This window comes from Entelurus aequoreus, linkage group LG07 (genome assembly GCF_033978785.1).
Source record: "Entelurus aequoreus isolate RoL-2023_Sb linkage group LG07, RoL_Eaeq_v1.1, whole genome shotgun sequence".
Taxonomy (NCBI): Eukaryota; Metazoa; Chordata; class Actinopteri; order Syngnathiformes; family Syngnathidae; genus Entelurus; species Entelurus aequoreus.
Genome location: NC_084737.1, coordinates 37,992,572 through 38,006,128, shown reverse-complemented (window position 1 = coordinate 38,006,128; position 13,557 = coordinate 37,992,572). Strand labels below are relative to the sequence as shown.

The window sequence follows — 13,557 nt, the reverse complement described above, 5'->3', positions numbered from 1 at the left end:
CGGCTGTGTACTGTTGTTGCTGACTACGTTCGAAAAATACGTCCATTTGGCACCGACAACTTTCTTCTTTGCTTGCTCAGCTTCTTTCTCCATAATGCAATGAACATGATTGCAACAGATTCACGAACACAGATGTCCAGAATACTGTGGAATTATGAAATGAAAACAGAGCTTTTTCGTATTAGCTTCAATGTGGAAGGCATACCCGTCAGGCGCATACGTCATCCTCAGAGGCGTTTCGAACCGGAAGTTTAGCGGCAAATTTAAAATGTCACTTTATAAGTTAACCCGGCCGTATTGGCATGTGTTATAATGTTAATATTTCATCATTGATATATAAACTATCAGACTGCGTGGTCGGTAGTAGTGGGTTTCAGTAGGCCTTTAAATTGCATTGCCAAGTTGCTGACGTGTTTGGTCATGATTTTTATTTCTTTTTTTAAGTCAATAAATATCCTCCACCTCTCTTCTCAGCACTGTCCTTCACACTCACTTTCTTCCCTCCCATTGTTAGAAAACAAAGTTATGTCCATCTAGCTCTAAACTAATGCTAGCGAGTAAGACTCAAGTTGGGGCACTTTTAAGTTGAGGTACTATTGTAATTGTAAAAAATATAGACACTTTAAAAAATATATATGTTTTGTTATACTACTAATGGTGAAATAAGCTAGCCAGTGGGTTCTTGTTAAATTTTTAGGTTTAAGAAATGTACCCTTTGAGCAAGTTGCAAACAGCCAATTAGACATAAAAAAAAAATCAATATTATATAATTTCAAAACATATCGCGATATATTGCCATATCGATATTTTTTCCCCACCCCTAACAAATTTTGTGTGTTGCATCATAATAGGTGTAGTGCTTCATACTGATTCTAATCTGCATCCCATATATCTGCTACTTTTGCTTAAAATTTCTAGAGAAAGCATCTATCAGGTCCTGTCACAAACCACACCAGAAAACACCAGCAAAAACTATGCCGCTTACAGCATCGACCCTAAAACACGATACATGAGAGTCAACCTGTCCTCCATTCCGACTAACCAGGTGAGCGCTGTAATCTTATTATTAACTCGTCCCTCGATTGTCATCACTATTAAGGCTGTGCAGGTTTAGTAATTCAACCGTCACTTTTTAAGGTGCAGCACCTTTATGATATTGATAAATCCAATCCATCCAGCAAGAAGCAAAAGAACAGGTGGTCGTATGAGTGTCAAGGTCAGTTTACATCAGCCCTGTCTCTGCAGTGTTACTTAAATGAGACTGCGTTTGTATTTGTCATAGCATTGAAAAAAATGTATTTATCATAACCACAAAAGGGCTGCAGACTAATGGATTGTCTGTACATGTCTTTAAGATGCATTCCATGGTTTTGAGGAGTTGTTAAAATGGTGCCAAAACCACACTGCTGGTTACAACAATGTGGATGTCAAAGATTTCACCAATTCTTGGCGGTCTGGGCGGGCTCTCTGTGCTTTGATTCACCACTTCAGACCTCAGCTCATGTAAGTCAGCCACCAGTAACTCAACCTAAAACTGATTATGGTTTGAGAGTTATGGTGTAATGATATTCATCAGTGGTTAGGCTAAAAGTAAACAAGTAAGAAACTTTTACTGCTACTTTGACCCTTCAGCTAAAAGTAGCTAAAGTTTTCTGTAACTTTATTTCCTCAACACAGTGACATGAACTCAGTAAACATGCCCAGTTCTGTCCACAATCACCAACGGGCCTTCAGTATCTTGGAGAAAGAGCTTGGCATTCCACCTGTCATGTCTGCCAGTGACATTGACAACGGCGGTCAGATTGACAAACTGTCTATGGTCCTCTACCTCACCCAGGTTAAAGATGCCTTCACTGTGCCAACACCAGGTAAACTATTGTATGTCATCAAAAAAATGTCAAAATGCATGTGTCTGTCATCCACGTTATAGGAGTAGTAAGGCTGTGAATTTTTGGGCACCACAAGATTCGATTCGATTCTTGGAGGCAACGATTCAATTCAGAATTGATTCTCGATTCAAAAGCAATACTCTTTTAATAACATTGGGTGTCAGTTCTGTGATTAACTACATTCCTCCTTAAAAATAGATAAACAGCTCTGATAACTTCTGTATTACGTAAAAAATCTTTTTTTGTTTAGTAAAATATACCCAAAGATTTGATAAAGTCAAATACAAAAAGGCAACAACAGAAGTATCCAACACTTCAATTTTGTCAACAATATTATTTGCCTGAATGGCTGGACAGGACAGATTTTTTTTAATCGATTTAAGAATCATCACAAATAAGATTTACGATTCATTCAAGAAACAATTTTCTTTGGACACCCCTAATGAGTAGGCTATTTTTTGTTAGAAAATATATTCCAAACTCTTTATTTCATGTTTTGTCACATGATACCATTTTCTAAAAATAATATGTTTAAAAGAGGTATCTTTAACACATGCTGTTGTCATTGAATACCATGTAACACATACATATACTGTATGCACACAGTTTCTTACTGAAGCTGCAGGTTGAATATCGTCATGAGGAACACGGTACAGTCTTGTTATATTATGTTTCAACAAAATGATAAAAATGCAGTATGGAATGTTTGTAATAAATAAGTAATGTAAATGCTGATGCTTGTGCATTTTTGAAGAAGGTGGTTGGTGACAGAAGCATCTCTGTTATGTAACTCAGTCGCTAACATGCTCATCCTCCCACTGGAACGTGTGTAATTTGTACACTGTCTCTTTAAGAGCTCATTACCCATAATTCATTGAGCACAAGTGCTGTGTTCAGCTGTTGGTGCTGCTTCTATCCTGCATCCAACCAGCCCTTGGTGTGTAGCTGTTTTGTCAGGAACTGACAGGATGAGCATCTGCGCTAAATAAGGATTTTATTTCCAATCTCTGAGGATGAATTTGTATGGCAATATGAGCAAGATGAATGTGTGCTTCATACACGTGAATTTTTAAAGCTGTGACTGACCTGAAGTGGGGGTGTTATATATCCCCATCCCGCTGTGATGCTCTGCTTGGGATCGGATGTGCAGGCAGCAGGGAGCCGCCATTCACCGGTAACCTTAGCTTAGGAGTTTTTCTGTGAAGTGGTCGTGTTCATTTTGAGGTGCAAATGAGAGGCTTTAGTCCATACTTGCGAGGTGTTTTTGACACCATTAGATGCAATCACAACATTTGACATAACATTCAGGTTTCCAATACTGCAAGTAGGCCAACGTGGGAATGTGTTGTGAAATAAAAGGTAAGTTGCCTAATAGGTTACTTCTCTTTCTGTCTTTCAGCTCCAGAGCCCACAGGCTTCCTGCCTTCATCCAAGCCTCTGACTCTCTCCCAGACACACTCTGCTGTCTTTTTCCTCAATAAACTGAAGCACAACTCTCTGCAAAGACGCAAGGTACGCCCACTGTTGCTGAAGACAACACAGCATCAAAAATGTTCCATAAAGTGAGGTTGAAACATGTTGGCACGCTGCTGGGTGTTGTCTGGACCTTTGCTCTAAGTTCTTGAGCAGGTTGTGACTCAAGCTTGGACATTTGTTCAAGGGAATATTTACTTAGTCACCACAATGGTTTATTCCTCTGTGTGTGTGTTTTTGTCAGTCAAAATGTTTATAATCACATGATAGCTGACAGACATAATTTGCTCTGCAGGAGAAACTGGCAGCTGGGAAGCAGCAAGCAACAGAAAACAAGATAAAGATGGGAGAAGAGGACAGTGTGAGTTTTTATGCACTAATCAGACTTATATAATGTTCGTTCTCATATCAATGTGTTTTTTATTTATTTTCATGACTATTTACATTATAGATTGTCACTGAAAGCATCGTGTAAACAATTTTTAGAATGTGCCGGGGGCCATTATAAAACTAGCTGCGAGCTGCAAATGGCTTCCAGGCCTTTCCTGATCTACTGGTAGATACCTTCTTTTTGTTGCTACTTAACTTCCATCTTCCTTCTGACCTCTTCCCTCAGACGGTGCCTCCCACACCCCCTGATCTCAGTCCGCCACCTGCACTTCTGCCTGAGCCTGAGCCTGAACCTGCTTCCCTGTCCCTGGCCAGCAGTGACAAGTGCTGCTTCTGTGGCCGTCGAGTCTACGTGCTTGAGCGCATCAGTGCCGAGGGAAAGTTCTTTCATCGCAGCTGCTTGACCTGCCATCGCTGTGGCATCACACTGCGACTTGGAGACTACACCTTCCATCAGGACACAGGTGGGCTACCCTAATCAGACTTTTGAATGACATTGCAAAAGAAGGTCAAAGAGCAATACAATATGCTACATGTTACATGACACTGCTCTGCTAGTTTGAAATTTCAGTGCTGCTATCAAAGCAAAATCTACTGCATGGTGATTTATTTTTTTCAGTGGTACTTGATCAAGAGTCAGAGATGCAGCTAAAAGACACCCGTTTTCTTCGCTTTCCCCCCGCTTCATTTTTTTTGATAAAAAACTAAACTATTTTGCCAGTGTCGACCGTCGCCATTTTTGTTTTTACGGCAATACTACTAATTTAATTAAAGAGCACAGAATAGGCACAGGCATTGCCTTTTTAGCACACTTAAATGCACCCGTTTATGACTTCAACTCTGTTTATTTGTGATATCTATCCCCTTAGGGAGATTCTACTGTGAGCTGCACTCGGAGGAACTGGAAGATACAGCTAGAATATCCTCATATAAGGTGGGCACCCCAGTAGAATTGGTGCAAACATTTTTCTGCCGATATGTGTGTTGGTGTTACAGCATATGCATTACGTATCATTCTACGCCATCATTACTTTGTCATCAAACCCAAACAGCTGACTCCTTCGCATCATTTAGCAGATTGAGTACAAGGAGACATTTTGTTAGACTCTTCATTTGAAGGGTAATACTCATGATTCCATATTCAATAAGTTATTGTGTATGATATAAATATGTTGCTGATTATATGAATTATTTTCTTTGGGACATTTTTTAATTAACTTGTATCTGTTTGTAACCACTTTATTTTTTACATGAACAGAGTTGATACAATTTTACCATGTGCACTGCAGTTTGTTTTTGAAATATATTTACATTTTCTATGTTTACATCATACAAGATCTTAACTTGGCCCACTGTATATATTTCACGTTCCACAATATGACAAATTAAAAAAAATGTTGGTAATAGTTTAATAGCTATTCTACATTCTACACTAGATAGAACAATTGCACATGTGCTTATATTCACTTGTGTATTGAAATACTTGAGAATATCCACACATCCAGCAGTATACATTGTTGTCATCTACAACTCTTTCTACAGTAGTTATTGTAGAAAGTAAATTATCTGCTTGCTTTTTTATGCCGTCTCTCTTATAGGAAAGTAAAGAAAATGGACAGAACAGACTTTCAAGCAAAGGTTCCACACCATCACCCTCAGATGAGGAGTATGAGCACACAACGGACAGTGTTCCTCCACAGTCATTTTATTCCGAAGGGCAGGACCAGCAGCTACCTGATTCCAAAGAAAATTCGCCCCCTGCTGACGAACATGCAAAAGCTGAGAATGACGAACATTCCGCAGCGCTGTACCCTCTCCCCAAACCCCGTCTCTCTCGACAGCCCATGCCCAGCCCCCAACCCTCTCCTCCAATAGTAAAACCTCGCACAGTTCACCTTGTCATTCCTACAACTCCTAAAATTAATCCACCTTCAGCCCCAGAGCAAGAGATACCTGAACCAGCTCCTGACTCACGCCCCAAGCAGTCGCTACGTAAACTGAAGCTCACAGACGATGAAAAAGACCAGCTGGTAAATCTTCTGACCTTCAATGCAGACTCTGACTCCGAGACCCGGGGATGCTCATCGTCCTGCTCCTCCTCCTCTGTGACAGCAGGAGGCACGAGTCCTCCGAGGCCAGAGGAAGGACAAGAAGAGGAGGGCTACTGGAGCGGGAGCACAGCTGGTCACTTTCGGGAAAAAAGGAACCGACGTTGCTTTAGGAAAAAAGAGGGACCCAATGGGCAGCCCAGATTACGATCCAAGTTCTCCCCCTGGAATCTGTCCTCACCGAGGATCAGCACTCGACTCAGCGTCCATGTTAGTCAACCTGGGAGAGTCGGTGAGTTAAGACTGTGAGGCTGAGGACATTTAGGAGGTAGAAAAAAGTTTTGCTTTAATGTTATTTGTATGTTTCCTCCAGAAACAACATTCAGACATGCTCACAGCACTTCTGAAGAGAATGTTGATGGAGACGAGGACGAAGATGATATGTTTGAACAGGATGACTTTGACTTATTGGAGGAAAAGGTAAGCATAGAAATGTAAATTGCCACATGTAAAGCAGAAATACTCACAACAACATTCCAGCTTCAGGCATTATCATCAGACTCTGCAGAGGCAGGTAAGTTGGAAGTTATGAAGATGAGGACACTGGAGCGGCGAGCAAAAACGAGTGAGTTACAACGACTGCGCCAAGCGCAGGTGAGTGTGATGCCACGTTAGGTTCAACGCCATTTGTGATATTTTCATGTATTCTAATTGATGCCTGTTTGTCTAAATAAATTATGCTTTCTTGACCAGTCAATCCAAAGAAGACTGGAAGAAATTGAAGCGACTTTCCTAGATTTGGAGCAGAAAGGTGTTGTGCTTGAACAAACTGTGCGAGGAGAAGCTAGTAAGAACCAACCATTATTACATATATTAATGTTCTACTTTCTATTGTAATGGTGATCATTATGTCCTGGTGCAGACATAAAATATCAATTCCAATCTTGTTATTTTACACCATTAGACAACGACAGCTCCCCTGACATGATCGAACAGTGGATCCAACTGGTCCATGAGAAGAACGCGTTGGTCTCGGAGGAGTCTGACCTCATGCTGGCGTAAGTTTACACCCAAACTGAATAGAAGAAACAGGAAGCCGCACAGGGAATATTACAGTACATCTGCTTAGCTTTCACCCAGAAACACTGTTTTTCCTCTGCATGGTAACAGCTTGTGTAATTACTGAGCCAGCTTTTTGCAGTTACAGCAATAATGTGACAAGGCCATGTTGTTGTTGTTTCTTCTCTTAGGTCTCGGCAGCTGGAACTTGAAGACAAACAGAGCATTTTGGAGTTGGAGCTGAGGAAATACATAGACTTGAATGGTACTGTTGGAATGTTTGCATACTACAATTATATATGACAATATGTTTACCTAACTAGTGCTTAAAGTGACAAGCACAGTAGTGTAATGGTTAACATACCTGTCTGACAGTCCAGAATTGTTGGTTTGAATTTCCACTGGAGTTTAAAATCTGTTGGATCTGTGTAGATTTTGCATGTTCACCCTGTGCATGCATGGGTTTTTCTGCATACACTGGCTTTCTCCCACTCTTAAATTTTTCATATGTTGGAATATGCGTGTTAATTGTTGTTTGTCCTGTCATTGACTGGTGACCAGTGCACAGAATGTCTCACCTCAGACCCAAAATCTGCTGTCATAGGTTCCAGCTAATCGGTGACCCTATTGAGGACAAGTAATACAGAAAATGCAATAAGTTCCCAACCATGTAGCGCAAACCCAAGGCCCGGGGGAACCACATCTTTTTACATGGCCCGCAAAAAGCCTGAAAATATTATGCATCAATGAAGTGCTTCAATTTGTCTTAATAAAAGTATGTGTTATTTCCATTTTGACAGAAAAAATACTTGTACGGCATACAATTGCATATTTTTTCAACTTCCAACAAATATAGGCTCATACATGCCAAACACTGTTTTTGTTAAAATGGAAAAAAATATATATATATATCTGCTTGATTTATCATTTTAAAGTTATCCATCAATTTGTACACTGTAAATAAAAGTAGATGTTTCAGTAAAGAAAACTAGCAGCTTGGTGACCTGAATTTAATTTATAAGAATTCATTTTTAAAAGGTGATACTATTTTTCCATTTACAGTAATATGCTGTAAAAACCACCGTAAATTTTACGGTAAAATGCTGGCAACCAAGCTGCCAGTTTTTACTTTTTATTTTTATTTTTACAGTGTACGTAAAAAAATATAGAATAATTAAACGCATAGGCAATTGTGTAATATGAGGCAAATACTTATACATTTATATTCTTACATTATTCCCTATTACAAGTGCGATGTAGCCCTTAATGAAAACAATTTTGACACCTCTGATGTAGAGCGCTGAGCACCAGCACCTGCTCTAATGTGGTGCTTCAAGGAATGTTTGTTGTCATCGTTTTCCGATGTTGATGTTTTGTTTTTTGAGTTGAAAAGCAGTTCATGCAACGATAGCCTTATATTTTCCTTGTTTTAGCATGTATATATTTATATTTCTATGGCACTGATTATGTGTTCTATGTTTAAGTTTGAATTCAATATGACTTTTGTGTGTTTGTGTGGCAGACAAGACACCAGAGCAGCAAACCGAAGAAGAACGTGTCCTGCAGCAGATGATCGAAGTGGTGGACATGCGGGATTCTCTGGTCTGTTTTGTAGAAGAGAAGAGGCTGAAGGACATACAAGAGCAAAAGGTCCTCTCTGTCATGGAGGCCAAGCGCCATTCCAAGGTGGGAGCTCAGGTTCACTGGCAGTAATCTGTCTTCCACGCAAAAAAATAACACAGCCTGAAACATTGCAAAGCCAAAGAAGACACACCACTGCTGTTGGCCCATCTTTAAGCATCAAAGACAAACTTGTGAGCCATGAATATCAGTTTGATTCCTTGCCAGAGGGAGACATCAACTGGCAGATCTGAGGCTCAACCCTGAGGCCAAGCCCCACCCTCGTCATTATAGCTGATGCACTGCACTGTTGAACAAACAGCAGATAATAATCGCACAGTGAGGGACCTGACCTGGATTTATTGTGTAAATGTGCCAAGACAAAGCAGCATGCAAAGCAAGACTTCATACTGTTGCTGGCTTTGGAGATGGATGGGATGGAAAGTTAGAAAATATTCATGAGTTTTCTGCTTTTTTATTGCACACTGATAAAACACATTTTTTGTTTGGTACTTTGTATAATAAACAAAACCTGGGTGGGGAGAAGTAAAAGGCAGTAACTTGAACTAGTGTAGAATGATTTTATAGTACTAGGATAGGATAGTCTTTATTTATCCCACAATGGGGAAATTTCACATCACCATTTGAATAGTGAATTAATTACTTCCTGAACATTTCATCCATAACAGCACACGGCAGATTGCCTTGATGTTGACATTTTGGGGGCAGATCACTTAATCTCATTGTGAATGTTGTTCACTTCAAAATGTTGGAAAAGTGGGCAAAATCAAGTCAATTGTCAATAGGAGCCTTACAGGATATTGTATTTACTGTGGTGCTGCTTGTACAGCCTGTCAAATAAAGTTCATGCACTTTGCCAATATCAAATTTCTCATTTGCCTCACAGTTAATTGTGCTTTTAACAAACTGCTGTAAGGTTTACAGTCAACAACTAAAAACCCTAAATGTCCAACAGAGCGATAAAATATTAATTTGCAATTCATATGTTCTGAGAGAGAAAGGGATAATGTCCTCTACAGTTTCCACTGACGCATAAGTGAGTGTGTTTTTCACTTTTTATGCACAGTTGATTGCTGCTGCTATTCTAACCTCTGACCTCTAGGGTGCACACATGGCGTAACAAGTTACGTAAAGAAATGTCACATCCTGCACAGTTGCACGAAATTGTCAACTCATCACTCATTGAAAAGAAAAAGCAGATTCTGTAAGTTTCATATTTCTATTGGAAATATTAATCTAGACCAGGGATATCAAACAAACGGCAGGTTAAAACCGTCCCGTGAGATGAGTTTGCTAAGTGTAAAATTGAGTATTTTTAAATTAAAGAAACTGCTGTTTCAAATATGTCCATTGGATGTCGCAAAAACAATTATGTCAGGCAAGCCAATAGTTTATACCGGGGCGAGCAAGTATACCAAGCAAGAGGTACACTGTAAAGCGGGGCTGCGACTCCTCCCCCTCGACCCAACCTTAAACAAACAGGAGTAAAATAAACAATTGGTATCCCCACTTAAAATGCTGCATGAGACACTGCACATTGATACAGTTCTGTGAAAACTCTTCTGTGCAAATGTAAAGAAAGTGAACAGTGTGTGATTTACTACAATACTGTCAGTCTTTTAAGTTTTTATGTTTGGTTTGTTGAAATTGTTCACACATTGCACAGCTTTTATTTTTCTAACGATAAACAGTGATACCTGGAAGGCAGGGAGTAACTCAACCCTCTTGAAGTTTCTACCTCAGTTTATATGGTTTGTAGATTTATTACAGGATTATTATGTGGAAATGACAAATGAGGTAGTTGATACATAGAAGAGTTTTTATTTATGCTTTACTTTGTTTTTTTGTTCAATCCTAGATGGGCTGTGACTTAAAGTTTAATTGATTTGTAGATACACTGAGATTAAGTCTAAATTCATTGTTCTTCATGGTGTTTTTGAAACTGCACCAATTTTTTCCTCAGAACTTTTCAACTAATTTGAAGTGTTTTGTCAAGAGGATTATTTGTGATATGTACATTTTCAGAATGTGCTCGTTCTATTTAGGGCCGAAGTAAAACAAAGGAAACAATCTGAAGTTATCGTAGCTGTATTTTTAAATTATTATGCCATGATTTTACCAATACGGCTCATGTGGGAATATATTTTACTCCATGCAGCCCATGGGCTAAAATAAGTTTGACAACCATGGTCTAGACGGAGACAAACAGATGAACACTGACATACCTGTTACATAATGATTAAAAAAAATGTAATACGGCGGAAATAATCAAATTTTTGTTACAGATCTCTTAGGTCGAATGAGCAGATGTCAACAACCCGAAATAGCACCACAATGTATTTCAGGTTGTTTTTAGAATTTTAAAAATCCCCCTTAAAGCAACACAAACTACTTGTTTGTGCAATAGAATTAGATTTATTTGTACTAATTTAATGTATTAATTAAATGCTTTACCTAATCTCAATTGCGTTCAAACGAGGGACACTGCCGTCCTGCAGGCGATGCACCAACTTTAATCTGCGGTTATGTGACCATTGAGCAGGTTCAGCATCAATTAAATCAACTTATGTAACTTGCTGGACACCAAAATAACTTCCTTTGTCTGGATGATTTTAAACCCAGATTGTTGTTGAAGGCTTGGTATCACTGTAGTATGTCGAGGAGCACAATACTGTAAGAAGTACACAACTGCAGTAGTGATTTAACATTTGAGCCCTAAAATTGAAATTAAAGCAAATGTACAGGTTGACAGTGTGTGACGTTTCTGTAAGGTGATTACTGATTAGAAATTAAAGCAATACAGTAGTACCTCAACTCCCGACATTAATTGGTTCTGTGACCGAGCTCTTAACTAAAAACACTTGTATCGCAAATTAACGTCTCCCATATAAAAACAATATAATAGAATGTAACACTATCAACAACAGTAGTTGTATTAAGTAATGTAATAACAATGTACAGTATTTATGGAGAGTGGTATCTCGGCTTTCTCATTTTCATGCATAGATGTCTGCTGTTTAGATATAATTGTATTATTCTGCTTCAGTATGGTGCAGAGGAGCAATGATAATTGAGTGGCCAATTCCATGTTTTTGAAAAAATAAAATAAACAATGAATATCATCTACTTCTTCCCAGCATTGTCCATGTTTGGAAAACAAAGTTATGTTGATCTCTAGCTGCTGTATAAGCTATTGCGTGTGAGTGACATTTGCTACACGCCAACTAACGACTGGGATGCTTGTCACTAAAATTTTTGTTTGCAACTTCGAACATAAAAACGAGCCGAGTGACAGCTCTTATCTCAAAACACTCTCTAGTTGAGGTATCACTGTAGATGAAATCTACATGGAACTAAAACCAACACCACCACCTTGTATTTGGTCCTATTTTTCACAAGCTGAACTCAAGTTAGTAACATTTTTAATTTGTACTCATACACAAAAGGTCTGTCTATTTCTGAAATATTGTTGACATATCCTTAAATCTGTTAGTGAGCACTTATTTGTCGCAATAATACATCAACCTAAGAGGTGTGGCGTATCAAGATACTGATAAGACAAAATGACTAGTGCACTTCGGCTGGTCATAGTAAAAAGTGCCCGAAAAATGTGCAGTTTGTCAGAAAAACATTATCTGCTGTGACCGCCATTTGCCTCATAAATGATATGTGCCAATCCAGAGCATTCTGAATTTCCTCTTTTGCTGGCCATGCAAGAACTGGGATATTTCAGATTCCAGTAAGCGTGTACCGATTGTAGCAACGTGAGGCTGTGCATTATTATGCTGCAGCATGAGGTAATGGCGGTGGATGAATGGTAGGACATTGGGCCTCATGAATCACGTCATGTTATATCTGTGCATACACACTTCCATGAATAAAATACACCTGTTGTCATTGTCCTGCCTATAACTGCTCACCCACACGACGCGGTAAGGTACGTACAGACTATATGGTAAATCAATGTTCTTCCTCTGTGAGATTCAGTATTGTTGAGTTACACAATTGTTTTGACCTTCATTGCAGGTGCACACCCAATTAGTGAAACATTACAGCAAGTATACATCTTAATGCATGGGTTCAGCTCTGGAAACTTGTTCGCTCCATTAACCGCAGGTCCCCACTCAAGATGCTACAACTACGCTTGACTGAAGACAACTGTCTTGGTACTCACATTTTTAGCTATTTAGAAAATAATGGCTGCAATGGGTCAATTTCAGTGGTTAGTACATTTCTACTGCTGTACAAACTACACTGACTATTCTGAAATCAAGTTGTTTTTTTCTCTCCATAGTATTGTCCTTTGAGAACCTGCTCCTGAAATGAGGTAATGTAGATGTATTGTCCAAAACAGGTACTTGGGACAAGCTATTTGAGTCCATATTTGTGCTGTAAAATCTGCATATTGGTGGTGGTGTACATCTCCGTCACACCCTTCTTGGGTACCATGCATTGGTTTGTGTTTAAAGTAAGAACATTGAGTTGTAGTAGCTATACACAGTGTGTGTTTGTTGTTTGGTGCTAGAAGTGTGGGTGTTCCATCATGCAACCTGACGTTCTCATTACTGGAGCTGCCGTTTCCTTGCCTGATTGGAGAGTACTTTAGTGCATTCTGCCTCTAAAAAAAAAAAAAAAAAAAACAGAAACGAGAGATGACCGTGGCATCTTCTTGACCCAGTATCCATGGCAACCCGACGAGCCAGTCTGTCGCTTATGAAATTCTCAGTCTTCTTCACGCTGCCTGCAGTCAAAGCTTTGAAAGCCGCCCTAAAAACACATTGTAACAATCAGAGTGTCTGTGAACTATCAACGACAGTCCCTCGGAAACTGCGTGTAAATGATGCTTTGATTTAAGCACAAAATCATAGCAACCCCATGGATCCCATGCAAGTTTGCCCCCCTAGAGTAGTGGTCCCCAACCACCGGGCCCGGTACCGGTCCGTGGATCGATTGGTACCGGGCCGCACAAGAATAAAAATAAGAAATAAAAATATATATATATATTTTTTTTTTTATTAAATCAACATAAAAAACACAAGATACGCTTACAATTAGTG

General features: G+C 39.3%; 1 protein-coding gene across 1 annotated transcript in view; it reads left to right on the top strand.

Moving 5' to 3' along the window:
- mical1 (microtubule associated monooxygenase, calponin and LIM domain containing 1) overlaps window positions 1-9,379 on the top strand; it is a 75,113-nt gene extending 65,734 nt beyond the window's left edge. Inside the window, exons 11-25 of the mRNA XM_062053501.1 lie at window positions 919-1,045; window positions 1,138-1,216; window positions 1,356-1,503; window positions 1,678-1,868; window positions 3,289-3,401; window positions 3,658-3,723; window positions 3,979-4,216; window positions 4,622-4,686; window positions 5,351-6,092; window positions 6,174-6,280; window positions 6,341-6,454; window positions 6,554-6,647; window positions 6,765-6,858; window positions 7,051-7,124; window positions 8,382-9,379. Coding sequence (XP_061909485.1) covers window positions 919-1,045; window positions 1,138-1,216; window positions 1,356-1,503; window positions 1,678-1,868; window positions 3,289-3,401; window positions 3,658-3,723; window positions 3,979-4,216; window positions 4,622-4,686; window positions 5,351-6,092; window positions 6,174-6,280; window positions 6,341-6,454; window positions 6,554-6,647; window positions 6,765-6,858; window positions 7,051-7,124; window positions 8,382-8,572 — 2,443 coding nt within the window. The 3' untranslated portion in view covers window positions 8,573-9,379. The remainder of the gene's footprint in view (window positions 1-918; window positions 1,046-1,137; window positions 1,217-1,355; window positions 1,504-1,677; window positions 1,869-3,288; window positions 3,402-3,657; window positions 3,724-3,978; window positions 4,217-4,621; window positions 4,687-5,350; window positions 6,093-6,173; window positions 6,281-6,340; window positions 6,455-6,553; window positions 6,648-6,764; window positions 6,859-7,050; window positions 7,125-8,381) is intronic.
- The last annotated feature ends 4,178 nt before the right edge of the window (window positions 9,380-13,557 follow it).